This window comes from Sus scrofa, chromosome 1, assembly GCF_054392235.1.
Source record: "Sus scrofa isolate SSC_HxYL_T2T_F1_AM1 chromosome 1, Sscrofa_HxYL_maternal_Yorkshire_Landrace_v2.0, whole genome shotgun sequence".
In the NCBI taxonomy this organism is placed as follows: Eukaryota; Metazoa; Chordata; class Mammalia; order Artiodactyla; family Suidae; genus Sus; species Sus scrofa.
In genome coordinates, this window is record NC_139383.1 from 266,303,724 (window position 1) to 266,329,633 (window position 25,910).

Below are 25,910 nucleotides of genomic sequence, written 5' to 3' on the forward strand. Positions count from 1 at the left end.
CTTCCCTGTGCCAGCCTTGGCATGACGGGCTTCTGAGAAGGGGTTGGATGAGGGAGGCATCAGTGGGTAATGGAGAAACTGGATGAAGGAAAAGTGACCAAATGTGGAGAAAGTCCTGTGAATTTCCCAATTTCCCTAAGGGCATTTCCACTGACTTGTTATTTTTCATCAGTTTACCAATCGCTCTGCTCTAAAAACTCTACAAGTAGTGTGTGTGTGTGTGTGTGTGTGTGTGTGTGTGTGTGTGTGTGTGTGTGTCTGTCTGTCTGTCTGTCTGTCTCTATGTGTGTTGGGGCTGGGAGAGGGCAGAATCTGGGAGCTCCAGGTAAGTTTTTTCCAAAGAGACATGTTTTTCAGGTAGCCTGGGTTCCTTGTTAGAAAAATAATTGAACTTGCACAGATGGTGTCATTTGCTCATAACATTCCCTGAGGGTGGGTAGCCCTTAGGAAGTGACAGAATTTGATTTTAAAACTCCTAGGCTGTCTACACCCCATGTATTATCCCTGCGTTGGGTTATTAATGATTATTCTCCTGTACGTCTTTTGTCTTCTACTGGATTCCTTTGAATTCTGTGCCTCCCGTGTCTTTGATGTTGGCTTTCAGAGCACTGCTCGACAGAGACTGCGATTAGGAACCCCTCGCAATGTGCAAGTCTGCTCAGAGAGGTGTTGCTGAAAAATGAAAATGGAAACTTTCTCAAGTTAGAATATGAGAAGGTAGAAAATCTGCTTAGCTTACACATGCTTAGGTTGCAGATACCTTTTCAAAGGTGCATGAGGTTGCTTTAAGCAAGATTCATTTGTCCTACAGAGTTAGGGTATAAGTGCCAGGTGCCCCCTTCTTCTGTAGCTTCAAGTCCTCAAAACCTGTTTCTGTGTTTACCGCGTAGCACTTGGCTTGCTGAATTTAACACCTCTTCCAGTGCCCACTCTGCCCAAGGAAGCTACTCACGGGAAATATTAGAGAGAACTGTAGGCTTTACTCATATTTCACAGCAGAGACCTAGGAGGGTCGACATAGTGCCCTGCTCAGCAAATGACTGCAGTCTCTCCCTGAGCCATTTTTTTTTTCCTCCCAAAGCCCTCTCATTCATACCATCTTTTTTTCTCCTTTGAAGTCTTTGCTAGTCTTTCTCTGACAAACTTTCCTGAGTTCTGGCTCCTTTCTTTTCTCTCCTCTGTTTGAGGAAAATGCAAATTTTGCTCACTCATTCTTTTGCATAGCAGTTAAAGGTCCCTTTTCCTTCTGAAGCAAAACCATAGGAGCTTCTATTTCAAGTCAGTGGTCCTTCTCTCAAACAAACAGTGCTTCTTCGAAGACAAATGTGAACATAGGCTGCAGTGTCTCAGCTTCCCAAGTCAGGAGAGGAGGTGGCCAGCACTCCGAAGTCCTTCTCCCCATTTCCAGAGTCACCCCTGTCTATTGGCAGTGCCGTGGGGCTTAAAAACGCTCCACAGCAATGGTTTCCTGAGCAGTGTCTGAAGCTGGGAACAGAAAGAGGTTATGTGGGTGATGGCAGCAGCTCTTCTCTGACCAAATGACTGATCACCTTGACGGCAGCACACTGATTGAGTGCTTGCTGAATTCGTGGCCCTTTGCTGACAGGAAACAAAAGCTGTCGTTAACATACTGTCAGTCTTAACTTGAGTGGAATCAAGGCTGGTCAGATGGTTTTCCAAATATCCCGGAGGTATGAGATTCAGGATGGTCAGTTTTATGCATCTTAGATCCTACAGTTCACACCATTTGTCATTGTGTCCCCAGAGCCTGGCTCGGCTGAGGAGACATGCAGACAGATATTACTAATACCTGGTTTATCCCAGTGGGGGATGGGGGCTTTCTTTTGGTTGGGGTCTTTGAGAACAGTGCTGGAATCTTAGTTCGCAGGTCTGTGACAAGAAAGCCTGGTCTTCTGAGATGCAAGAGACTTTGGACAGATTCAGGCCCTGTCCCTTGATTTTTCAGGCATGGGTCCTGAGTTCCAGGGAGGGAGAGGCCCAGCTCCAGATCATACAGTGAGTTAGCGGCAGGGCTGGGCCTGAGTCCATCCCTTCTGATTCCCAAGTGGGGCTCTGTCCAGCTCACCACATGGCTTCCCTGTCTTCTATCTGAAAGAGACTTCACACAGAACTCTTTCTTTTTTAACCTGGAGCTGTATCTTCCCAAGAGACAGAAGGAGAAGTGTACTATGTAATTCCCTTTGTGGTTTCAGTCTGGGTCTAAAGTTTGCTTTTTTCCCCAAGTGTCTGGATGGATGAAGTGCTGTGTGGTAGAGCGTTGCTTTCTTCCCGAAAGTCAGGGGAGATGCTTCAGTCTGAGCTGCTGTATAAGAAGATGGACAACACATTCTCAAGAGGAAAGGTGTTTGTATTCACGTACTGGAATTTATCCACGTTGACTGATATGGTGGTATTGACCTGGAGGTGCTCCAGCAAGAATTGAGAGAGGTTCTGGTATATGCTTTTGGTTTGCACCCCAGACTCACACACTGTCACCAGTGTCTGCTTTTTGACATTTTCATTGATAAGAAGCTCCAACTTCAGGTCAACAGAATGTTCCGGGCATTTCACAAGAAACTGCAGTTGGCAAATAATGAAGTACCAACCAGGGAACTGGATCACCAGGTTCCCATCATGATAGCGGACTCCATGGATGATGCCGTCTTTGTTCCAAGACAACTTGGTTTTGTTTATATGCTTTGACACTGGAAAGAGAAGGACAGAAGAACCGCTGAATTATTAGGCAAATTTCAGATGCCGATTGGGAAATTTGGGGTCTTTATGTAAGGCTTCCCATTCACACCCCATGTTTTCTGTAATACCACCTGCTGTTTCAGCCATCTGGCATATCTTCTGTGTTACTCCTAAGTGCTACTTAGTCCTCAGGCGCAGGTGCAAGACCGCCCCTTTTCCTGATCTCTGATGCATAAAGCTGGAGGGTCAGAACGCACATGGTGCGAGACCTCTACCTCCTACAGAATTGTTTTCCACTTAGTTGTTATATTATTCTGTTATTATAATTGTCATTTATTTTTCCTTTTCAGACGATAAGCTCCTGGATTGTATTCTCCATGCATTCTGATCTATAATGTTAATTTACTCAGTCAATCAATGAATGTTTTTGGTCAATGGGGACTATTATTCGGTAGGCATTGCACAAAGTATCAGAGATAAAACATTCAGTTTTGTTCCGTTAGTAATCAGTTTAGGCATCGGAAGTTCCAGGAGACTCTCAGTCTGTTAACTTTCACATTAAGACGTGTCCTTTAGCTATTCATTGTCAGAATTTTTAAATGTCTCCCTCTCTTTAAACTTCAAGAGGGCAGCCAAACATAATCGTGGAGCCAAACATAATCTCCAGTGCACATTAAGAGACTCCTCCAGATGGGATTTATAGAAAAGCAGAGAATTAGCAGACCCTCTCAGCTAACATGTGGGTGTCAGAAGCCAAGTCTCTGAGTCCTAGCAAGTGAAAATCAGCACTGATTGGTCAGAATGTCTTTCAGAATCGGAAAGCTGGCACGTTCATTTTAATTGCTTCCCTTTAAACCTCACTGCAGTTCAACTGAAGAATGAGAACTAATCTAACAGCAAAATTGAATTTTTTAAATGAGCAGAATGGCTATTTCAGAGAAACTTGGCCATCTCCTCTGTACCTCATCTTTCCCAGTGTAAATGCCTCTTATTATTTCATTTATAAGAGGCCTCTTACCTGAAGCATGCTGCAATATGCAAATAGGCCCTGTGCCAACATGTTCATTAAGCTGTCAGTCTGGGCACAAAGCAGTTTTGTGGTTCCCTTGTGAATAACTTGATGGAGGCAGAGATTAAGAGCCTACTTCCCTTGCATGAGGACAGGTTCCATCCACTATGCCTGCAGCCTGTGGACAGATGCATGAAGAGCAGTGGGGGGCCGGGCACCGATGCCTGCAGAGGCCAGGGAGGCACACTTACAGGAGTGAATGAGGCTGAGGAAGCAGGAATTTGTAGCTTTAGAGTAACATCTCTCTTTTCCCTTTAAGGCACTTATACTCAAAGTATAAAAATTACCATACAGGCCAAACAAAACACATCTGCATGTCACATTTGGCTGTGGGATTCTACTTGTAACCTCTGGCTTAGACATTTCAGAAAGGCCGCAGGACATGTCCCTCACACGGTTGGGGTTCCTGGATTTAGTTACTGACCTTGGAGGTAGGCCCATGACTTCTTGAACGGAGCCCTTTCCAGGATACATAAAATGTCCTCTGAGCAGTTCCCTAGAAAGAAAACCATACATTAAATGTCTTTCTCTGCTCTGGGAGCTGGAGACAGCAAACGGAGACTTTGTTTATTTCTCATTTTCCCATAAAGTACCACATATATATTTAATTGATTGCTTCCATTTAGGCTTTTACCAAAGACTGGAAGTTGCTAGAAGGAAACAGTTGTGGCCTGACTTCCTATATTATTCAGGTGTGATTCTTGTCACTTCATGTATTTCGGCTCACTTGATCTTTGCAACAACTCCATGAGAGAGGTATTGTTAAATCCCTTTGAGAGATGGACAAAAAGCCTGGGGACCAGACAGATTAAGTACATTGTCTTATGTTACTAAGCCAGGCTGTGGTAGTTAGAACACTAATACTGATGGTAATTATCGTCATCCTTCCAAGTGCACCAGATACTCGTTTGTGTACTTTTTTGTATTTCAGCTAATTAATTCTCAAAAAAACTCTGCAAAGGCTAATCTTGGTTCCCAGACATGGTCAGTGATAAAAGGTCGTGCACATTGGTAGAAATCCTGAGATTCATCCCCATGTCTGTCTGATTCCAGAGACCAGGTTTTTTTCTGAAGGCCATTCATTTTGCCAGTCAGGGGAGATAAACCCATCCCAGAGCTCAACTTTAAGAGGATATGGGATTAAAAAGATCTAAGCAGGGAGCCTGCTATCTGGAGCTTCCTGGGCAGGGAAAAAAGACAATGTTTATGTCGTGGTGGCATTTAAGAAATAGAAATATTTGTAATATATTCCCTGGTGATGGCAGCTTAGTTTCTTATTATAATAACTATTTTGTCTGCAAAGGACCAAGTTATACATTTCCTGCAATGACTCATGAATTTGGCTTATTCTGGTGATTTTTTTCCTCCTCTTTGGGCCTTGGTTTCCCTGTCTGTAAAACTAGGAGATCTAAGACCTGACAGTGGCTTCTTTTTGATGGTGTCACAAGAGGTAAGCATTCATTCCATTCATCAGAGACTAGGCAGTCATAGGTCCATTCAGTTGAAACGGCCACATCTTAGTGTGCTTGTTCACTGGATCTTCCAGTAGTATCTGTTGGACTCACAATCGTCCTGGTTGCCTTCTCTGTCCAGGCCTGAGAAAAATCCCTCCTGGCTTTCCTACAGCAGGATAGGGGACTTGGAGTGGTTGAAAATTAAGTGAAGAGTTCCCTCTGCTGTCTGAACAGGCTCACTGCTAGAGGCACCCCCAGCAGAAGCAGGGGGTGGTTTTCATCCTTATCTGCCCTCGGGCATAAAGACGCTCTGGTCTAAGCGTCTCTTGGAGGAGGAGGGCTGGTAGGCCAGCTGCCTTGTTTTGATCCCAACTCTCACTCACCTCCAACTAGCGTTCTTGTCCTGCCTGTTTGGGCCTGTAGCCCACACTCCTAGGTGTGTACAGTCACAACAGTGAGGGCTGCTCATTCTTAAATGTGCTGTGCCTACTGGGAGGGAGTCCCCCGGCCCAGCCTTCTCTTTTCGGGGTGTGGCACATCCAGTCGGAAGGAATCGGAGAGAGGTACATCTGGCTGCCTCTCTGCTCTGCTTGGAACCCCTTTCTGATACTACTGTGGCTGCAGGATAAGGGCTAAGCTCTTCCACATGACATTCAAGTTCCCTTGTGTTCTAACTCCTGCTGAATTTTGCAGTCTCATCCCTCCCCCTCCCCTCTCATTCCCTTGTCCTCTCTGTCCCAATGGTAGTAGTAGTAGTACTAGTAGTAGTAGTAGTTCTGGTAGTACTAGTAATAATCATAAAATAATAGCTGATACATATTAACTGATGGCTATTTTCTTGGTAGTCTGCTAAGCATGTTACATGCATTATTTTATTTAATTTTCACAATCACCTCATGAGAAAGGGACTAAAATGAGTTCTCTCTTGTACATAAGGAAACTGAGGCTTTAAGAAGTTAGATGTCTTATTCACATTTACACATCTATTCAGCGTTAGAGTGGAGATTCAAAGCCAGGCTGTTTGACAATAATGCCTGCATTTTTTTTTTTTCTTCCCTTTTTTGGCCTCCCCATGGCATGTGGAGTTCCCGAGCCAGGGATCAGATTCAAATAGTTTTGACCTAAGCTGCAGCTGTGGCAAAGCCAAATCCTGGGCGGGGGATTGAACCTGCATCCCAGTGCTCCCAGGACGTCCTGTTGTGCCACATCGGGAACTCTCTGAGTGGATTTTTTAACCTCTATCCTGGAGGTTGGGGGCTTGGGGTGCCCTCAAACATACCGTGTTGGTTTTCTGTTCCACCTGGAATCTTCACTGGCACGTTATTTGTTGTTTTAGGCACAGCCTGGTGGCCATCTCCTCTGGGAAACCTTTTACTCCCTCCCTCTGTTTGCCTCTTTGCCTCCTCCACTAGACCCTGACCCCTCAGGGCAGGGACTACTGTTTACATATCCCCACTACTGGCTCAGAAGGCGTTCTGTAAATGTTTGTTGAATTGGATCATCTAGTCTATCTTTCTCACTTTCCTCTGTGGATGTCGGGTGTGTTCTATGGCTCCAGTGAGATGAATATGCATGCTTGGCTTGCCTTTCCCTTCTGTGCTGGAATAACACCTGGCTTTATCCTCCCATTGGTTCTGCAGGTTCGGTTAGATTAAACAAAAGGTTAAGATTCATGCTCTTGTCTGAGGCCAGCACATCCCATCAAGAATAGATTCTATTCAATGGCCAGAGACCCCTTCAACACCAGGTCACTTGTGGTGGCATCTGTCAGGTGAGTTTCTGTAAACAGGTGGCTGTAGAAGTACAAGCCTGTGTTTGCCTCTCACACATGTAGATTCTTTTTTCCTTTCCCCTTTGGTCTTTACACGTTTGCTGGGTTGACCTCAGCTGTAATTCTGAGAAACCCAAGGATGGAAAAAAAAAAAAAAAAAACACACCCTTATTTTGAAGCATCTGCATTTCCTGAAGTCAAATGGCATGATGTATCTTAGTTTTTCTTAAAGAATCTTTTAGAAGGTTTCAAGAGAAGGGAAAAACACAGGCCACTCCCTCGAAGAATGACATTGCTAGAGCTGGCTAGTGGGGCGGGCTGGGGAACCAAGGCACCAGGGAGGCTAGTGGTGGAATGGGGCTGCTGAACTTGGAGAGGAGCCCAGAGAAGGAAACATTGCTGACCTTTAACATCTGACAAGGCTGTTGGCAGGAAGACAGACAGCTGCTCGTGGAGCCCAAACCCTAAGGCTCCGTAACCTTTAAGGAGACGATGCACTCTGATAATACCCACACTGCTTTTGTCCCCATTTCTCAGGTGAGGCAGTGGGAGGACCCTCACTAAGGACATGCAAATCACACTGTAAGTCACAGGGCTGGCGGCTCAAATACTTGACCCATTAGTGCTGTTCAAAGATTCGTCAGGTTGGTTTGAGGGTCCTGAGGCTCTGGTTAAGACCTAGATGAATGTTTCATGGGTCATCAGCCAGGAGGCTTGAGTCTGTGAGTCCATGATACACCTTTCTTTCTGGTTATGAGACAGGAACGAGAAATAACTTGTTCTGATTCCATAAGGATTTTTATGGTCGATAGAAATGAAAGTTCGCGTAGAAGTCATCTGGTCTGGGCTTGGTAACTGCATAGCATGTGCTCCCCAACATTACCCCCACAGCAGACTTGTCCTAGTCTGTCCCCAGGAGTCAGTGACAGAGGCAGAGCCAGAGCCAAGGACTCCTTACTTCCATGGGGGCGGTTTGAGTACTCTGTGAATTCCCTTGAGGACCAAGGCCTTCAGATAGGCAAGCTTCGTAAGCTGTTTCTCCAAGCTCTGGCTTCCTCTAGAGGGAACTTTCTGGGCTTTGTTTGGAAGCCTGAGGAGAAACCCTCTTGGCCAGGTGCACAGAAAGCAGAGGTAGAGAGAAAGAGTTGCTTCAGGTGGTTGAAAGGGTCATGTTCTAGAGGTCAGATCAATGGCAACATGAGGACTGGAATCCACCATGAGATCTCAAAATATTAGACCTCACAGTATTAGATAGGGCCATTAGATGCGAAGTTAACCATGACCCTGGATTCATGGGTGCGGAGACTGAACCCAGAGGGTCCGAAGGTCTGGCTCAAAACATGACAGTAGGTTAGTGGCACATCTGGGTTCAGAGCACAGAGTTCCTAACTCCTAGTCCAGCGCTCTGACTCCTATTTTTGGTCTTCCCGTGGAGCAGGGAGGGTTAAATATAGGAAGAAGTGGGTTTGCAGCCCCATTCACTCTGGACTAAAAAACTGCCCAGAGAGGGGAAGGTGCTGGGAAAAAGTAGCCTGGGAGAGCACTGGCAGGTGACTTCAGGGGTGACTTCAGGCCACTGTGCTGAACCCCACTGAGTCGTAAGTCAAAGGCAGTCAGGCTTCCATTAAGATGCAACAGTGCCCAAGGGGGCAAAACAGACTACCATTCCAGCCAGATTGTATGGGATCTGAGTGCCAGACACCTAGGTTGATAGCAGGGCAAAACAGATGCAGAGCATCTCAAAGAGAGCACCTGGGTTCTGGTCAGGGCTTTTAGCTTCAGACCTGTCACTTCCCCTTCCTGACCCTCAGTTCCTGCATCCGCAAAGCGGGGATGGTAACAGTCAACCCAAACGTATGGATGTTGCAAGGATGCAGTGGGATTGTGGATGTCAAGTGGCCGGTACAGCGCATGGCTTAGAGGAGACGACTAGCACATGGTAGCTCCCCTGCTCCCCTTCCCTGGTTGTTACAGTGGCACAGCTTAGCAATGCTGCTTAGCAGAGTGATCTGGCTGACAAAATGCCCATTTAACCAAAGTTTATGGGACTATCTGATGGGTTGGAGTTTCTCAGTTGTGTACCTAAGTGCTTGAGGCCATCTGATGTGTGAAGGATCCTCCTTGTACCTGTTGAAAATATGTTAACCCTTCCGAGAAGGAGAGGAATTATCCTAATGACTCTGCATGTACCATGTTCTGGCTTGTTAGTTTTGTTCCTTTAGGAAAATAGCTAGGAGAGCCCTACTAGTGACAACGAGGGGGAGTCTCTCCATTATCAGTCAAGTTTTGAATCAAAATGAATCTTTAAGGTAAAGGTCATTTCAGCTGGCTTCAATTTGACCGTTTCCTTGATGTCACCAGGCTAGCTAGTGATGGAGAAACTCCAGGATGGGCTGTTTGTTAAACAAAGGACAGCCAGGTGACTGTGGATTTACAGAGAGCATTTGGGTAATAGCCAGTCCAGCATGCTCAGTGTTAAACACAGGGAAAGTCAAATTGAGATCAAGTTGAAATTCATTTGAATCCCCTAAAGGTTACTTAGGATTTGGGGGGTCTTTTCAATCCTGATCTGTTGCAGTATGTAAGATAAAACTATGTGACTCTATGGGTATTTCCTCACATTTCATTTATACTAAATGCAAATTGAATTGATGATATGGCGGGGGTATTTAAGAAGCACCTTTAAAGTCTAATTTATAAGGTGAGGTGCATTTGGAGTCATATGTTGAAACCTGTTCATGTTTCAGATAACTTTAAGAAACACCTCCTAGCTATTTAGATATGGAAGTATGCCTGCATACTTTGAAAAGTAGGCTTGGGTTCAGATTCTTCCTCTGCTACTTACTGAGTTGTGTGGCTTTGTACAAATGACTCAGCCTCTTTGGATTCTCTCAAAAGTGGGGGTAATAATAACCTCTCTTGGAAAGTTACCAGGAGGATTAAGTGGGATAATGTGTAACAGAGAGGTTGTGTCCATCATCCAGAGTCCACTGCGTGATGGTTGGCTCCCATGGCCTGGCCCCGAGCTTGCACTGCTCGGCTTGTAGGCATTTAAGCCAACACGTGTAGTGTCCAGAGAGCTTGGGTGAAATACGTGATGAAGCCAGTTTGAGGAACTGGCCTGCTTTCCCTCCCTCTTTCCCTTCTTCCCTCTGCTCCTCCCTCCTTCCACTACTTCTCTCTTTCTTTCTTCCCCCTTCTCCAAAGTATTTGAAAGATGAGAATTTTTTTTCCTCTGGATTTAGAGACTTGTGATTTGTATGTGCTAAATCTGAGTATAAATTGTAATGTTTCTCAGTGATCTGAAGTTTTTTCCTTTTCCTCCCCTCCCCTCCTGTCTCCCCTCGACCCCACCCCATCTATTCCTCCCTCCCCTCTTTCCTCGTGGTGATGAGGGGTGAGGGGTAGGGATTAGGTACACATTACATGGCTCTAGCACTCTGGGTGGCCCCCTGTTCTACCTTATTCTCAGTGGCCCATTTTCTAGTTTATTTCTTATACAGAGATTTCTGATACCTGTTGGCTCTGCCTTAAGAAAAAGACAGTTTAAGTGTGAGTTTTGAGTGAGCAGGTTTAAAGTAAATGGAGCAGCAGATAAGCTCTTTGAGGCCTGTGATTGTCTGAAAAGCAGTTATCCCCTGAGCAGGAGTACCCCTGCTGCTGTGGGAAAAACTACAACAGCTGGTGGATTGGGGAAGCTAAGATCCAGGCAAGTCCGTCTGAAAGAAGTGAGGTCTCTGTTTGCTATTTTCAGTCTTTCTCGGGGAGGGGGCTGCAGCTTCTCTACCTGCCTCTTCTGCCACCAGTGTCGTGTCCTGGTGGTGCTGCCACCACAGCTCGTCGCCATCAGGGATAGCGGGGGTTGGTGAGTAGCCTGATCCTTGGTTTGGTTTCACTGCCTTCAGTGGGTAGCTTGTATTGTTCCCTTGGGGTGGGGGGGCTCCCTAGTTAGTTAGAGAACCCGCCTTACTCGATCTCTTTTAACAGCTATGTTTTCTTTTTAGTAGGAGGAGTGGGAAGGAGGGGAGCCTGTACAAATTGTAAATTGTTAGACTGGTAAAATGGTCAAAAATCCTAATCCTATTTGTTTCATTCGTGGAATGTTATATCCAGAGCAAAATCCACGCCAGGACAGGTCAGCTGGTTTGTCCCCCTCACTTCTGATATTTTCAACAACAGGAAACTCCAGCCCTGGAGACAAAGTCCCAGGGCTGGAATCTAGGTATCGCAGAGTTTAGCCCAGTTCTCTGCATTTTGTACCTCATCTTCAGCAGGAGACCGATTCCATGTGAGGGCAGGGGATGCTCAGAAGGGGTTCGAGACCCCTTCACATGGTCTGCCCACCGTTTCCACTTCCTCAGGGCCTCCAGAGACCTCTGGATGCTGGGGGCCACTTGACCTTCCCAGGAAAGACAGACTCTTCTACCTGGTAGGCTCTAGGGAGCAGGGAATCACACCAGGTCTCATGACTCCTCAGCCGCAAAGCTGGGGCCTGAACTTAGCCTCAGATCCCCTGCTCATGGCCCTTTGGGCCCCACTGCTCCGTGGTTGCCCTAGTGACCCTCTCTGTCCAGAGCTCCTCAGCAGAGAGAGTGCTGCAGTGACAGGAAGACAGACAGCTGCAGGAGCAGGTGCCGAGCTAGTGATCAAGGGCCTTGGAAGGATTCCTAGCCTGGGGCACCAGGAGGAGCCCTGGCAGGAAGAATTACCTGACCTTAAGGTCCAGGTTAAGCCAAAGGGCTCCAGGGCAGATCAGCCTGGATTTTGTTAGCAAGTCAGTAAACCTCTCTGTGCTCGGGTTTCCCTGCTTATAAACTAGAACTGATAATTATCCTCAGGGCTTGTTGTGAGACTGCATGAGTGAATCACCAAGCACTCAGCCCAGTGCTTGGCACCGAGTGAGTTGCCCCATCCGTGTTTGTGGTTTTCACTCCACCAGATCCTTCCTTACACATGCCTCGTAAGGGAATAAAAGAAAAACTGATTTGAAAGCTGTCTACAGAATTCCCCTCATGCAGGTAAGAACTGATAATTGGTTGTTGGGATGTTGGGAAGTCCTGGGGCTGAGACCAAGGCGACCAAACTCATTTTGCAATAAAGTCAGTAGAATTTGAATTTCAGCAGAGTTTGCGAGGGGAAGTGATGGGGTGGTGAGAACAGAAAGAGGACATAAAAAAGGTGAGCGGGAGAGTGGGTCAGTATGCATGGCGGAGAGCTGACGCCCAGGGAGGAACATGGTCCCTGAGAAAGCCCCGGTGGCTGGAGCGCAGAGGCCTCGAAGGCCTGGTGGGCCCCAAAACTCACTTCTGCATCATCCTCCATGACGGACGGGACAGCCCTGCCAGCTTCTCCACACACCCCAAACCCTGCTGTTCACTTTGCTAGACACCAGTGTGTGGTGCTTCTGGAACTCTGGGCAAGTCAGGCATAATAGGGGGTCTATGTTCAGGGGTTTGGGCAAACAAGGCACATACCCGGGCACACGTGAGATTCAAAATGAGGCAGAGGCAGGAAACTGGAACAAGAAGTGATGAGAAGCAGCACAGGCCTCTGTCTTCCAGCCCTCCTGGACCCTGTGTCCAAGGACATAGGCTCAGCCAGGGCTCATATTTGCTGTCCCCCCGTGTAGCGGCTCTGTGCAGGAGTCCTTAGTGACTCCATTTTCGAGGGAAGAGGAGAGGGATAGGTCCTTTCTCAGTGCTCTTCCTGCCCACAGTCCCGACTGAGCCCCTGGATGGGTCCCGGCAGCACAGTGGAGTGGGTGTGAGGCGGCAGTCTGCTGGCGACAAGTCTCCTGGCCTGTGGGAAGGGGCAGCTTTGTTGGGACTCAGACATCCTTTCAAAGGCTTGGTTTTCTGTGGTTTCCCTGCAGCTAAGTGTCATCCTGTGTTTCACTGCTGTGGGATGTGTATATGGCCCTGCTTTCCAGGCTTTGGGCTGCTGCTGGCTTCCTGCTGACGGAGGATAGTTTCCATCAGCTGGTAGCAGAGGGCTCCCTGGAAGGTGTCTGGCTTCTGCTCTTGGCAACCTGAGTGGCAAACCACGTACCTCCCCTGGGTGTCCTCCCTGGAGTTTCTGGAAGACGTTTCCCCTCTGCCTGGAGTGTCTTGCAGTGGCTTTTCAAAAGGGAGTTTGCTGCTCGTCCCTATTTAACAGGGACTCGCAGTGGGGAGGAAACTGTGGCTGCAGACTTTCTCAAGATTGTTAGAAATACTCTTTTTGGACTTTTTTCTTCTGTATTCCTGTATGAGTGAAAGGTTAGAGTATCATAAAGCACCAAAGCTGGAAAGACCTTTCCACTTCATTTAGTATATTGCTGGCAAGGCCCAAACAGGAGGAAAGACTTGCCCAGAGAAACACAGCCTGCTGGTGTGAAGGTCAGTTCTGGAGCCCGGGTCTTGCTCCAAGGTGGTTTTCTTTGCACCTCGCCCTACTGCTGTGTCTGTAGTTTGCCAAGCTGAGAGGAGTGGAAGCTTGAGCATTAAAAGCAGGAGAAAGCCAGGGGCCATGCACAGCAGGTCACCGGGGCTAGAGAGCAGCCCTGGATTCTGATCCCTGCCCTGCCATCAACTCCCTAGATGACCTTAGGCCAGTCACCTTGATTCCTTGGGCCTCAGCTCATTATCTACAAAATGGGAATGCTAATCCCCATGTTGCTCACTTACGGGATAGAGGCTAAGATCAACCCAAAGGAAGTGCAGGAAGCACTTTCACAGAAGTTTCATGGCCCTAGTGAAAATGATTAGCATTTTTTTTCTGGTTGCAAAAACATCGAGTTGTGAGCTGAGGTTGGTTTCGGATTAGTTTGTGTTCTGAGGTCCACAGTGATGACCCATATCAGAAGTGATCTGATAAATTATCTAGTCCATGACTCCCAAAATTTTGGATTTTATGGACCAAAAATACTTGCGCCAAAATGCAAATTCAGTGTCCAGCATAGAACGGGCAGCTTATTATTTTCCCTTTTGTGACCATTGAAACAACGGCAACAAAACTGACAGAAGGCAAACCAACTTAATTTCCATCTGTATCGGCTTCATGTTGTAAAAGAAAGGACATTTTAGCACTAAAAATATGTAGGCTGGGACGCACTCTCAGAGGGAAGTATAGTTAGTTTTGGGAAAAAGAGCCCCTGTGGTCGGCGACCTATGATGAAAGTACAGAAACTGAGACCCAGAATGCCTGAGGTCACATTGCCTGATCAAAACTGTCCTTGTCATTGAGGTTATATGTTCTTAAAATCCACCTCCTCCTCTTGAAAAATAAAGTTCCGGTTCAAAACTTGGAAAACCTGGATAGCTGTGGAACATTTACTCTGTGCCTTTGGCTTTTTGCAAAGCTCCGTGTTCTGATTCTAAAGCCGTTACTGTTTCCATGATGGGGGCACAAATGCTGGTCTGTGGAAGAGATCCAGGCCACCGCCTCATTCTCTGCATGAAGTTCGATGGGCCATGCCTGCTCAGTTGATGGCTGCTTCTGCACCACAGCAGCTGAGTGGACTCTTTGCAATAGGGACCTCATGGTCTGCAAAGCCTGAAATGTTTACTGTCTGGCCCTTCACAGAGAAAGAAAGCTTGCTTACCTCTAGGATGCCACACTTCTGTTTACCTTAATGTGACTGTCTACAGAGGCATTATGGGAATGGAGGTCACATGCTAAGTAAGTCCAGCCAAAGTTTAGCTATTGTCGACAAAGCTGTAATTATGCGTCTGCCTTGAACGATCCAGACTGCTGCTCTGGGGGATTTTGCCCTGACGTTTGAAGTCTCTGGGTGACAGACAGCAGCAGAAGCATGGCTAAGGGTATCCTGAAGGAAATGCCAAGTGTGATGTGAGTGCTGTTGGTGTGGGGAGCTGTGTCCAGACACTTGTGTCCTCTGGTCCCAGTGATGCCCTGCTGTCTCTATCCAAGTGCCTATAGAGACCCACTCTTGTTTTTTTTTTTTTGTCCCCTCTGAGCTCTCTGGTTTTGCAGCTGTGCTTGCTGTCTAGGTTCTAAAGGTTCTAGGACTGAGATGGGGTTACTGCTCTGGGGTTGAAAGGATGCTGCATTAGAGAGGAGGACATCTGGGTTCTAGGTTTGACTCCGCATGACCCTGACCAAGACATTTCACTTGGTCTTACTGTTCCTTTTCTGGGAAATGCAAACATTTATCAGATCTCAAAGTTTTTCATTTTCCACGTTAACTGCATGTCACCACTCTGGGGCTGGTAGAGACAATACATTCATTAGTGACTTGAATGATAGGAAGTATGGGTGGTGAAGAGGTCTGTTTCACAAGCCTTTGACTTCCTTGTGCATTATGGCTGTTACCAGTTACTTAATGATTACTCTGTGCTGCTCACCACGCCACGCACGCGGCGGGAGAGATCCGATAGGTTTCTCCAGTCCCTTCATGAGATGGGTATTATTTGTCCCATTTCATAGATGAGGAACTGAGTGTCTCAGGTGGGTTGTAGAGCCAAGATTCATACCCATATTTGCTTAACTCTAGATTTTTTTCCCCTCGGGTCCCTCCCGCATGCAGCAGCTTCATGTGGGATCTCCGTTCCCAGGCCAGGGATGCTTGAATCCAGATTTTAAGCTCCGAGCACAACGCCGCTTTGTGTTCCCATCTGCACCAGTGTGGCAGCCTGTGCCAGAGGGAGAATTCTCACTGGTGGGAGAACTTGTGGGGGGCTGCTCAGGTGGATGGCGATGCATCAGCCCTGAGCCGCCCCACCTCTGCCTCCACTCACTCTTCTGTTGGACACTGTCATGATGTTTCTGATTGCTAATGACCTGTGATATGATGTGAATGAGTCCCTGCACGCCGCTCCCAATTCCAAGGTCTTACCTCCTTTAAGGTGAAATTTGCCTGGTGGGTCAGGAATGGAGTCCTGGAAGAGAAGAAAGAGAAAAACAAAAGCAGCGTGAGGAAGTCATCTGGTTGAAACAGCTCGTGTTTTTCATTTCCATTTTAGTTGTCCTCAAAGTATTGCGCAATTTTGAATTCATGTTCCATCTGACTCTTAGATTTAAAAAAACATGGATTCACCGACTTAGTTTACAGTGTGCTTTCTCATCATTTGCTCTACACCCTGCTTATCAGAAACAACTGGAGAATTACTGCCCACATTTCCCAGGCGAGGAGCCAGAGACTGAAAGGCAAAAAGTTTCTGGTAGCTCAGGGAACAGCATCTGCAACTTTTAGTCCAATGCTTTTCTTTTTACCTCCGCATGTGTTATTTTTTCCTGCTTTCGTTAACGTAAGCACAATCAAGTGTAGTATATAAATATACGTGGACTTTTTTTTCCTGTGTTTGGTTCATCAGATAGTGAAAGTGTGTTGTAAACATACCTGGGAAGGTACATTTCTGTCTCTCCTGTGGTTGGAAATTCTGAATTAATAGAATGATTACATGCTGAGCACTGTGAAGGTACCATAAATAATTTGGCTCCCTGCCCTGATGAATTTATTACAAGTTTATATTTGGTTATTGATCTAACTATTTATAAATATGTCACATACATAATCATAAATATTTAATTTTCACACTATGTTTCATATTATTTATTCTATAATAAGCATAACTATATACATAAATATTTACAGGGGTAAGTGAGAGGTTGATAGCAGAAAATCTGATAGCATATTGTCTTCTGAGGGCCTCCTGGGCTGGGGAATGAAGGGGATGAGAGGGAGGTCTTGCTGAGGTGCTCTGAGCAATTAAGCAACAGAAGCAGATGGGCATAGTTCTTCACCCCTAATAAATTCTTCAGAGACTAGGTTCCCCACCCCTCCCCCTTCTCCCCACCTCAGCCTGGAGACACCCCTCAGGTGTCTTGCCAATAGGGAATGAAGTGTCTTATTCACCATTTGACCTGTCCAGGTTGGGATCTCTTGTAGTGCATTGGACTGAAATACTGATAAAGACCTAGAGAGATGTGAACATTTACATGGATGAAAACAACTCCCCACACTCTACTGGAGCAAGAAGTTAGCAGCTGCCCGCCTCTTATTTTTTTAGTTTGTGGCATGAACACCTAGGGCCATCTGGAGTTCCTCTTTTGTTCTCCTGTTGCTCTAGGGGTTGGCTCCCATTGACAGCTCTTCTTCTGATTTATGAGTCTCTTCTCCAGCCCACATGGGTGGTAGTGAGTTGAGAAAGTCTCCTGAGGCAAAGCCCTGGCAGAGTACTGATCTGGAGGTGGTGGAAGGCGGTATAAATTTGGGGGCTTCAGCTCATCAGGGGAAAGGAAATGAACTTGGCTCGGAAGGTCCTTCTCTCTTTGCTCTAATATTCTATAATTTTATTGCTTTAGTTGAAAACTCTTAAGTTAACAAACAATGCTGTACATTTGTGGTCTCTCAGTTACGCATGCAGTTCAGAGGAAAACCTGATGTCACAAAATTCCCCTCTAGGTTGCCTCTGCAAGACAACAAACAGCATTTCACAATTTAATAGACACCTATTTTACTGCCAGGCGTGCCTGTGGATTAGTGTGATGTACACACACATGAAGAAAACATCTCCGTTGGGATGTGGTGATAAGATCGATGCATCTGTTGGCTGACCAGGAAGGTATTTAGGGGCAGTGAAGGAGTGCTGGAGCAGCAAAACCTGCAGAACCATCCCAGGACCGCTGGATTCGGGGAAATACCAGAGACTCATACTCTCTGATGAATGGGCTCCTGGTGTGCGCCAGGTTCTAAGTTAGTCATTGGAAGGCATCCGGTGGATTTTGTGGCTCAATCATTAAAGCTGTCATGTACAAGATACAAATAAGTATGTAACTAGAAGTTGTGGCAAGAACTAGGAGGGGAGAGAGGCAGAGTGTTTCAAAATAGTGCTTCTTGAACTTTAACTTGTGTTCGAATCCCTTGGGGAGCTTGTTGAGATGCGAATTCTGATTCAGCAGGTGTGGGTGGAGCCTGAGAGTATTTCTGACAAGCTCCCAGGCGATGCCTGTGCTCCTGGTGCACAGAACACACCTTGAGTAGCAAGGCTGTAATAGATCATATCTGGGAGGAGATCTAATTTACCTGGATAAGGGGTTGGGGCCGGGGGGCTCTGTCGTTTGAGGGCTTTCGGTTTCCTGGCTTCAGACAGGAGGATGTCAACCACAAAGCCTCTTAGTACAGAAAAGAATCCTGTTGCTTAAACCTTCACACAGGGAACATGGCACCCAGGACAGAAGTGAGACTGACTATTCTTGTCTTGGAGAGCTCCTGGGCTGAGGTCCCCTTAGCTTCCTTTGGCTTCAGGGTCCCAGACAGGATCAGAGAATCAGGGCCAGAGGGGCACCAAGACTTCCTTTAGTCCATCAAAATAATGATACAGACAAGGAACCTGAGACATCCATGAGTCAGTGACAGATCCTGGACTGCACTTCTGCAGAGCTCTTTCTACTGCCCAGCAGAGACGGTGTCTTTGGAAACCAGGGGTAGCAAAGCTTCCTCCCTCTCCCCTCCCACTAGCAGTCCTTATATTTGGAGATGGGGAAGTAGGGTGTAAATGGATGATGACTTAAAATTTTCTGAGGGCTCTTTAGTCCTAGGCACTGTGCTAAGGGCAGCCCATCTGCTCCTCTCTAGTAAGGCATCTCCCAGTCTTAGAATTATTTCCCAGATCTTGCCTGGGGATCTGGGTCTTGGTTGGGAAAATGTGAGCCACCTTGCTTAGCAATTTGGCTTCGAGGTCAGTAGGACATAGGCTAGACACAGACACAAGCAAAGGGACCTTCCCAAGTTGTCATTCTCAGCTCCATTGAGTAGCTCAGGAAATTTCATCTCCATGGTTACCAACCAGCTACACTTCCTTAAGTGTACTTCTCTTTTTTTTCAGACTCTGGGTGTCAGATGGGTATCTGCAACAATGTTTCTGTGTATGGAAGAAGGAACCATCATGTTTAATCTGTTTGTCCCCACATGAAATGACCTGTTGCAATCATCTTCCCGGCTGAGGACTCTGTTTTCCCATTTCCTTTAGTCCCTGTGATTAAAGGTTAATAATCTTTCCCTCCACTGGGTCGTTGTGGACACAATAAGGTACACCTAACACATTAGCAGGCACTTGAAAAGGTAGCTATTTTGGTTCCCCTCTTAACCCTACTGAGGTACATAATTTGCCTCGAAAGACTTAACTTCTTTCCACAAAGCAATGCCGTGCAGGGAGATCAGCTCCCAAGTGTACTTTGCCAAAGATGCCCTTTCTTTTTTTTTTTTTTTTTTTTTTTGTCTTTTTTTTGCTATTTCTTGGGCCACTCCCGCGGCATATGGAGGTTCCCAGGCTAGGGGTTGAATCGGAGCTGTAGCCACCAGCCTAGGCCAGAGCCACAGCAACGCAGGATCCGAGCCGCGTCTGCAACCTACACCACAGCTCAGGGGCAACGCCGGATCGTTAACCCACTGAGCAAGGGCAGGGACCGAACCCACAACCTCATGGTTCCTAGTCGGATTCGTTAACCACTGCGCCATGACGGGAACTCCAAAAGATGCCCTTTCTGATTGAAGATGGCCAAAGGCAGCTAACGTTTGGAATATGCCAGGCCAGTTCCATATTTCCTTCCTTGCTGGCCTCACGTTGTCTTGTAAGGTGGGCCATGGAGACCTTTGCCAGGGTTGCCTCTCTTATTTTTGAACTAACGTGATTAAGCAGTTAGTGGGGGCCAAATGTTTACATGCATTATTTTATTGGCTCTTTACCCCAAGAGTTAGTGATGGACTAAGACCTGGAGGGGTGACTTAATGATTATAGAAGGTCCCACAGGTGATGAATAGCAGGGAAAGGATTCAAACTCAGGTGTGTTGACTTGGAAGGCAGTGCCCTTTAATGCCAAGCCATGTCGCCTCTCTAGGGTAGGGCAGGATGAAGCTGGTGTGGGAAATTCTCCTGAGACTCCATTAGAAAGTGAAATGTTTCATCTGAACATAATCAGTTGTGAGCAAACACTAAGACAAATCCCGGACAGAACTGGCCTGGACCCTTTGAAAAACTCAATGTTATAAAAAACAACAAAGAACAGAGGAGATTATTAGATCATTGCTTCTCAAACTTTAGTGTTCCCATAGATCACCTGGGCCCTTACTCCAATGCAAATTTTAATTCAGTAGATCTAGAATGGAGCCTGAGGTTCTGCATTTCTAACAAGCTCCCAGGACCACCTTTTAAACAGTTAACATTCTAGATTAAAACAGATGAAACCTAATGTTTATGACCTAAGAGCGGATTCTGAATTGACAAACGAAATCAGGCACAACAGGTGTGGAGGGCATTTTTGAACAAGTGGGGGAAATTAAAATATAGGCTGTATGTAATTATAATATATTATATTTAATATTAGGTGAGTTAACACTCTTGCTGTGATAACGGCACTGCAGTAAGTGGGAGATGGGTGCTGAAATACATGCGGGTGAAAGGGCATACTGCCTGAAACTCAACTTTCACATATATAGAAAGAGCAGAGATATGGCAAGATATTAATATTTAATGAATTTAGATTAAAGGTTATTTGAGTGCTTACCATTCTGTTTTTCTGTAGGTTTAACATATTTTTAAATAAAACTTTGGGCATAAGACAGGATCCTTCTAATTCTCAGAGGAGGCTTAGATTCTCTTCTAAGCTCCTCTGCAAAACTCTCCTTCATCCCAAGCAGAAATTATCTTCCTCTCCTCTGGTCTATGACATTCAGGTTCAGTGCCATTCTGCCCTAATCTCAAACTCTTGAGTGTTTGGGCCTCATCTCTCCACCTTAGAGATTCTCAGAAACACACTTGAGTCCTTCCCTCATAGCCCAGCACAGGGCTGTCCCCAGAGGAGATTTTCAGTGGACTTTTTGGAGTGATAAACTGAATGCATTGGAAAAGAGTAACTTGGATAGAGGGAAGTATCACAGGGCATTTCAGTTCACCCCTATATTTTATCTGGGTTGAAAAGCAGACCATAAAACCGTATACCAATCACTAACCCTAAACCCCACTCTTGGGGGGAAAGTAGAATGGTATTAGTAAATACAAATTTTTTTTAAACAGCAATTTTCTTTGCTTATAAACAGCAATTTTCTTCTGTCTAGAAAGGGTCTCCTAGAAGACCCAAGGAGCCGCTGTTCTAACCTTGTGGAATGTAAAAGGATCTCTCCAGGGGTGGGTAAGTCCAGGCTCCTGATTTGTAACAGAGATGTCTCCAAGATTGAAGACCTCAGAGCCGCTTGAACTGAAAATACTTAATGGTGTCAACTTTATAGTCTGTCTCTACATAACCCTTGTCTCTGGAGGAGATATGAGACATTTTGTTTTTCTTTTTGCTTTAAACTATGTGAAATTTCATCCTGACATATATGCATGTACTCTGTTGTGGATACTCAACAAGAAATCAGTTTTCTGGGAGTTCCCATCGTGGCACAGTGGAAACGAATCCAACTAGGAACCATGAGGTTGCGGGTTCGATCCCTGGCCTCGCTCAGTGGGTTAAGGATCCGGCGTTGCTGTGAGCTGTGGTGGAGGTCACAGACATGGCTCGGATCTGGCATTGCTTTGGCTGTGGTGTAGGCTGGCAGCTGTAGCTCTGATTAGACCCCTAGCCTGGGAACTTCCATATGCTGTGGGTGCAGCCCTAAAAAAAGACAGGGAGAAAGAAAAAAAAAAAAAAAAAGAAATCCATTTTCTTTCTTTCTCTGTTAAAATTAAGATCTGTCTCTTTGTCGGCAGGACTTTTGCTTCCTCAAGAGCAGTGTATTGGTGCAATCTCTTTGGAAGCTGATTGATATTATTTATAGAATTGAAAAATGTACACTCTGTTCCCATCACTGGGAATTTATCCCATAGATAGACTTCAGACAGACACAGGATGCAAAACTTCTAGAGAAAAACATAAGATACTTCACTAGACACAGATGAAATATGAAGTATGATAGAATATTATGTGACTCTTCAAAAGAATAAGCTGGACTCCCATGTATTGGAAAGATCTCCAAGATATGCTGTCAAGTTAGTAACAAGATGCAGATTTTTGAGTTTACTATAACGACACGTGTGTACTATATATTTGTCGATGCGTAGATTTCTGGAAGGACATGGAAGAATCTATTGATGGTCCTTATCTCAGGGAAAAGGGATTAGTGGTTGGATGGGGGGAGTGTGAGAGATTTCTACTTTTCTTTTCCTTTGTTCACTATTTACTTTTCTTACAGCACATGAATGTAATATTTTAAATAAATATAATGGCTTAAATATAAGTAAAATGCAGCCATCCCAGAGACATAAGACATCAGTAGGCAATAATTCCGTAAGTAACAGAGATTCCATAAGAAAGCAGAGATTTTGTTGGCTTTGATGAAGGCTCTATACCCATTGCTTAGAACAATGTCCTGCACACAGTAGATGCTCAATAGATATTTGAGGTTGAAACCTAAGTTCCTTCTTTGCCTCTCCCAAGGAATTTGACCTTGGAGTTTTTTGGGCTTCAGGCCAAATCTCAAAGCAGTCTTTATTAATTTTCCTACACGCCCTACACGTCTCTTCTCCATCACTTTTCTCATGCTGTTCCATTGGCCAGGGGTGCTCTGTCCTCTGATTTCCCTTCACCTGTTTGATACTGTACATGCTTCTTAAGCCAAAGTGAAGCTCCAGTCTCTGGTGAAGTCTTTCTTAGACCTGCCTGGGGAAATGTTCTGTCTCCTTAACTTGTGGTCTCATGGTAGCCCTATGTGCCTGTCTTCCATCACGTATTATATTTATGCCTTAATCTTATTTTACATGTTGTCTGTACATGTGCCTTTTTATTTAGAACTGTGACTTCTTGGGCCAATAAAACCATTCTTGTGGTTCTCACCCCTGCTCCTATTTACCCTCACACAAAAAGTGTAATGTGGCCATCAGTCCATTTCATTTTTAATAATTGAGATGTGAGTTTAAGTTCCTTGGCTATCTCCCATTGATTTCTTTACCAGAAGTCCTGTTAGCATCTCTTCATTTGTCTTAAGTTTTATCTGTCCTAAAGCCAACCTGTCCTAAAGTTTTCCTCCTGGAAGCCTTTCCTAATAACTCAAGCTCAAGGGGATAACTCTCTCTTCTTAGCTCTTATGACAGTTAATAGCTGAGCAAATTATTGGAAATGATATGTGTAAAACACTTAACTTTTAATATCACAGTGCTTTTAAGCAAGTAGCTGATGTTTCTCAGGCCAAGAAATCACTGTACATGAAACCCTCCAGTCAGATTGTGAAGTGAATCTTTTCGTGTCCCAGCAGAAGGGTAGGTCAAGGAAGGCAGATGCCAAGAAGATAAGACTCTCAAAAGAAGAGCAGGAACCAAGTTTCTTAGTGATTCTGGGGCCATCTACATTGTCAAAGGGGACGGTCATAAAGAGTCAGACAGTCTTGACTGCACCACTTTCTCAGGACAATTTAAGGTCAAGCCTTTGTCTGTCCCCTTTCTGTTCCTCATTTTCCACATTTTCAAAAATGGGGCAGAAAGATCCACTCCAATTCCTTCATGGAAAGACTCAATTCAACCCAAAGTTAAGATTTGAATAAGGACCATTTCGGGGTTCTCTCTAGCTTTACATGTTACCACCACACCCTGTATCCCCATCAGCTCTCTCTCTCTTTCTCTCTTCCTTTCTTTCTCATAGCAGTTCTAGCTGCAAACTTTAAAGAAATTTGCAAAGAACACTTTGATTTCTTTTCTTCGGCTGTTGCTATAAAATAATACACTCCTGGTTTACTTACAATTAGAATTACAGAAATGATAGACCCTGTACAGAAAAAAAGGGTCCTAGAATATTTTCAAGAGTGTTATTACCAGTAGATGTAGATGAGAGCATTAAATGATGAATATTATAAATCCTACAGTCTAAATCAAATGCTGTCAATTCTGTTTTCTTTCACTTTAATGCAGCCTCAGTTCTTCATTTAAATTTCAAAGCTTGATGACGATTGAGAAACAGATACCAAAGCCTTTTAAGCTTCATTCTTTTTAGCAATCAATGAGTTAAAGAGCATTCAACCCAAGGCAGCTGAAGGAAACCAGAACAAATTCTGCAGGATTGTAATACCATGAAAAATGGGAGCTTTGAAGGAATAGATAGACATGTACTTACTGTAGCAGGGTGGGGGTACAGTTTTTAAACTGTCAAAATTTAAAAATTCAATATATACTATCACTGCCGTATTTTCTTTAAAATACATGCTGGTGGATTCTCTATAAAGACCAGTTTCCTAAAATATGAAGAAGCTTCCTTCTTCATCTGTCTGTTTTCACAACAGATCTTACCATTTACTTTAAAAAGAAAAAAGGGTAAATTTCCTGAGGCAGTTTGACTCCACAGTGTGTACCCATAATTGCTTGTAGTTTTAGAATTCTGAGCAGTCTCAGAGGGAACAGGTGTGAAAAATATTTGTGTTCTGCCTCTGTGCTCTATGTTTTTGTGACACTCTAAGCTCTTCAAAGCAGTGGCTTGGAAGGAAGTTTTCAATTTGTCTTGTGAGCTTTAACGCTGAAATGCCCAAACTCTGAGGAGCCCTGGTTTTCTCTCTTGCTTCCTTCCCTTACAGGTTTTGGCCTCTGAAACTTAGCTCCTGGTTTAAACACCTCTTAGCCCTGGATGAAGCCTCCAAAATCTCAGGGACATTTGGACTGAGAATACAGAACCTTGGAATCTGGTCTGAAAACACCTAAGACGTGATACCAGTGTGTTATCACGTCTCCTTATTGCTTCCTTCCTTGATACCAGTCTCTGGATCAGCAACCTTTAAATATCTTAATTGCTCTAGGCTGATAGCTCCTCTCCCTTCTCTTGGCTCACGTGAGCCTGGAAAGTTGGAGAAGAGGGCTTGACAGAGTTTTCTCTCAGAAAGCCATGTTACTTGGAAGGGTTAAGTTCCCATTTCTCTGCTCCCTTTCTCTACATGATGCAGGCTTTTTTTTTTTTTTTTTTTTTTTTTTTAAGCTTATCCCCAAGTCTCTGTGGAGAAAACGGAACATAAATCAGAAAGGAAAGGCAAAGAAGAGAAGTCCACTTACCGTCTTCTGAACTACCAGCACCATAATGGTCACCACGGCAAAGACGAGACACAGAGCCAGCGAGGCCGTGGTGAAATAGAAGTAACCGCGGCTGGAGGTTCCCAGGTGGCTGGTGACGGAGCCTGCGGGCACATGCATGGCTGTGTCTTGAGAAGGGGCCAGTGGGTTGAATGCTTGCTGGAGCCCTGGGTCCATTCTTATATAGCCTTCCCCACATCACACCTTATCTCTCCTCATCTGAGTCGGTCTGGGCCCATCTCTGTTCCAAGAAGGATTCTCCCCCTGCATCCTGGATCATGTGACTTGGAAAAAAACCTTCACCGGCCGCCACACGAAGAAGAAACTCTTCTCTGGGGGCGTGAGGTGAAGGGCGGCAGCAGGGGTGGGGGAGAGGCTCATTTTTCATCGCCAGGGATTAATTTGAGTGAAGAGAAACTGTAGCTACAGAGAAGGTGGCTGATGTCACAGGGTGAATAGGAAAATGACGGTTTCCCTACCCCGGGGTGTGTGTGTGTCTGTGTGTGTGTGTGTGTGTGCGCGCGCAAAGCAACTTCTGTTTGAGTCAGTCTCAGACACAAAACGCCTTCCTGACTGAGAAATTGCACATTAGCAAGGGCTGCAGCAGCTCAGAGGTGCTCATCAGAAAATGTCTCTTTGCTGGGCCTTGGGGAGACTAGCTTCCTTGGGCTGCAGTAGAGTGACCAGAAGAATTGATGATATTGGCTCCTGCTAAAAACTGGAAATACTACTAGATATCTGGGAAGGAAGAGCCCACAAATCTGGAGATTTATCCAAAGGGTAACAAGCTTATGGCGGTATGAAATTCGGGAACAGATTCAGAGATACTTTCTGAGTATCACTGATCTTTTGAAGACCCTTTTCAGAAACACTGATCTTTTGTACAGAAGTTCCTGCAG

At 45.4% G+C, this 25,910-nt stretch overlaps 1 protein-coding gene and 1 long non-coding RNA gene across 5 annotated transcripts in view; one reads left to right on the forward strand and one right to left on the reverse strand.

The window, feature by feature from the left end:
* Positions 1–25,910, forward strand: part of LOC146407169 (uncharacterized) — a 190,738-nt gene that overhangs the window by 71,499 nt on the left and 93,329 nt on the right. For 3 of the 4 annotated variants that reach the window (XR_014825998.1, XR_014825993.1, XR_014825995.1), the window contains exon 3: positions 24,920–25,356. This is a non-coding gene — a long non-coding RNA (uncharacterized LOC146407169). Of the gene's footprint in view, positions 1–2,244; positions 4,319–24,919; positions 25,357–25,910 lie in introns of those variants that run through there. The other variant, XR_014826000.1, reaches the window with a different exon arrangement.
* Positions 2,311–25,188, reverse strand: TNFSF8 (TNF superfamily member 8). Its single transcript, NM_001025219.1, is given in 4 exon segments — positions 2,311–2,705; positions 4,188–4,259; positions 15,825–15,867; positions 24,994–25,188. Coding segments are annotated over 4 exon segments (705 nt in total).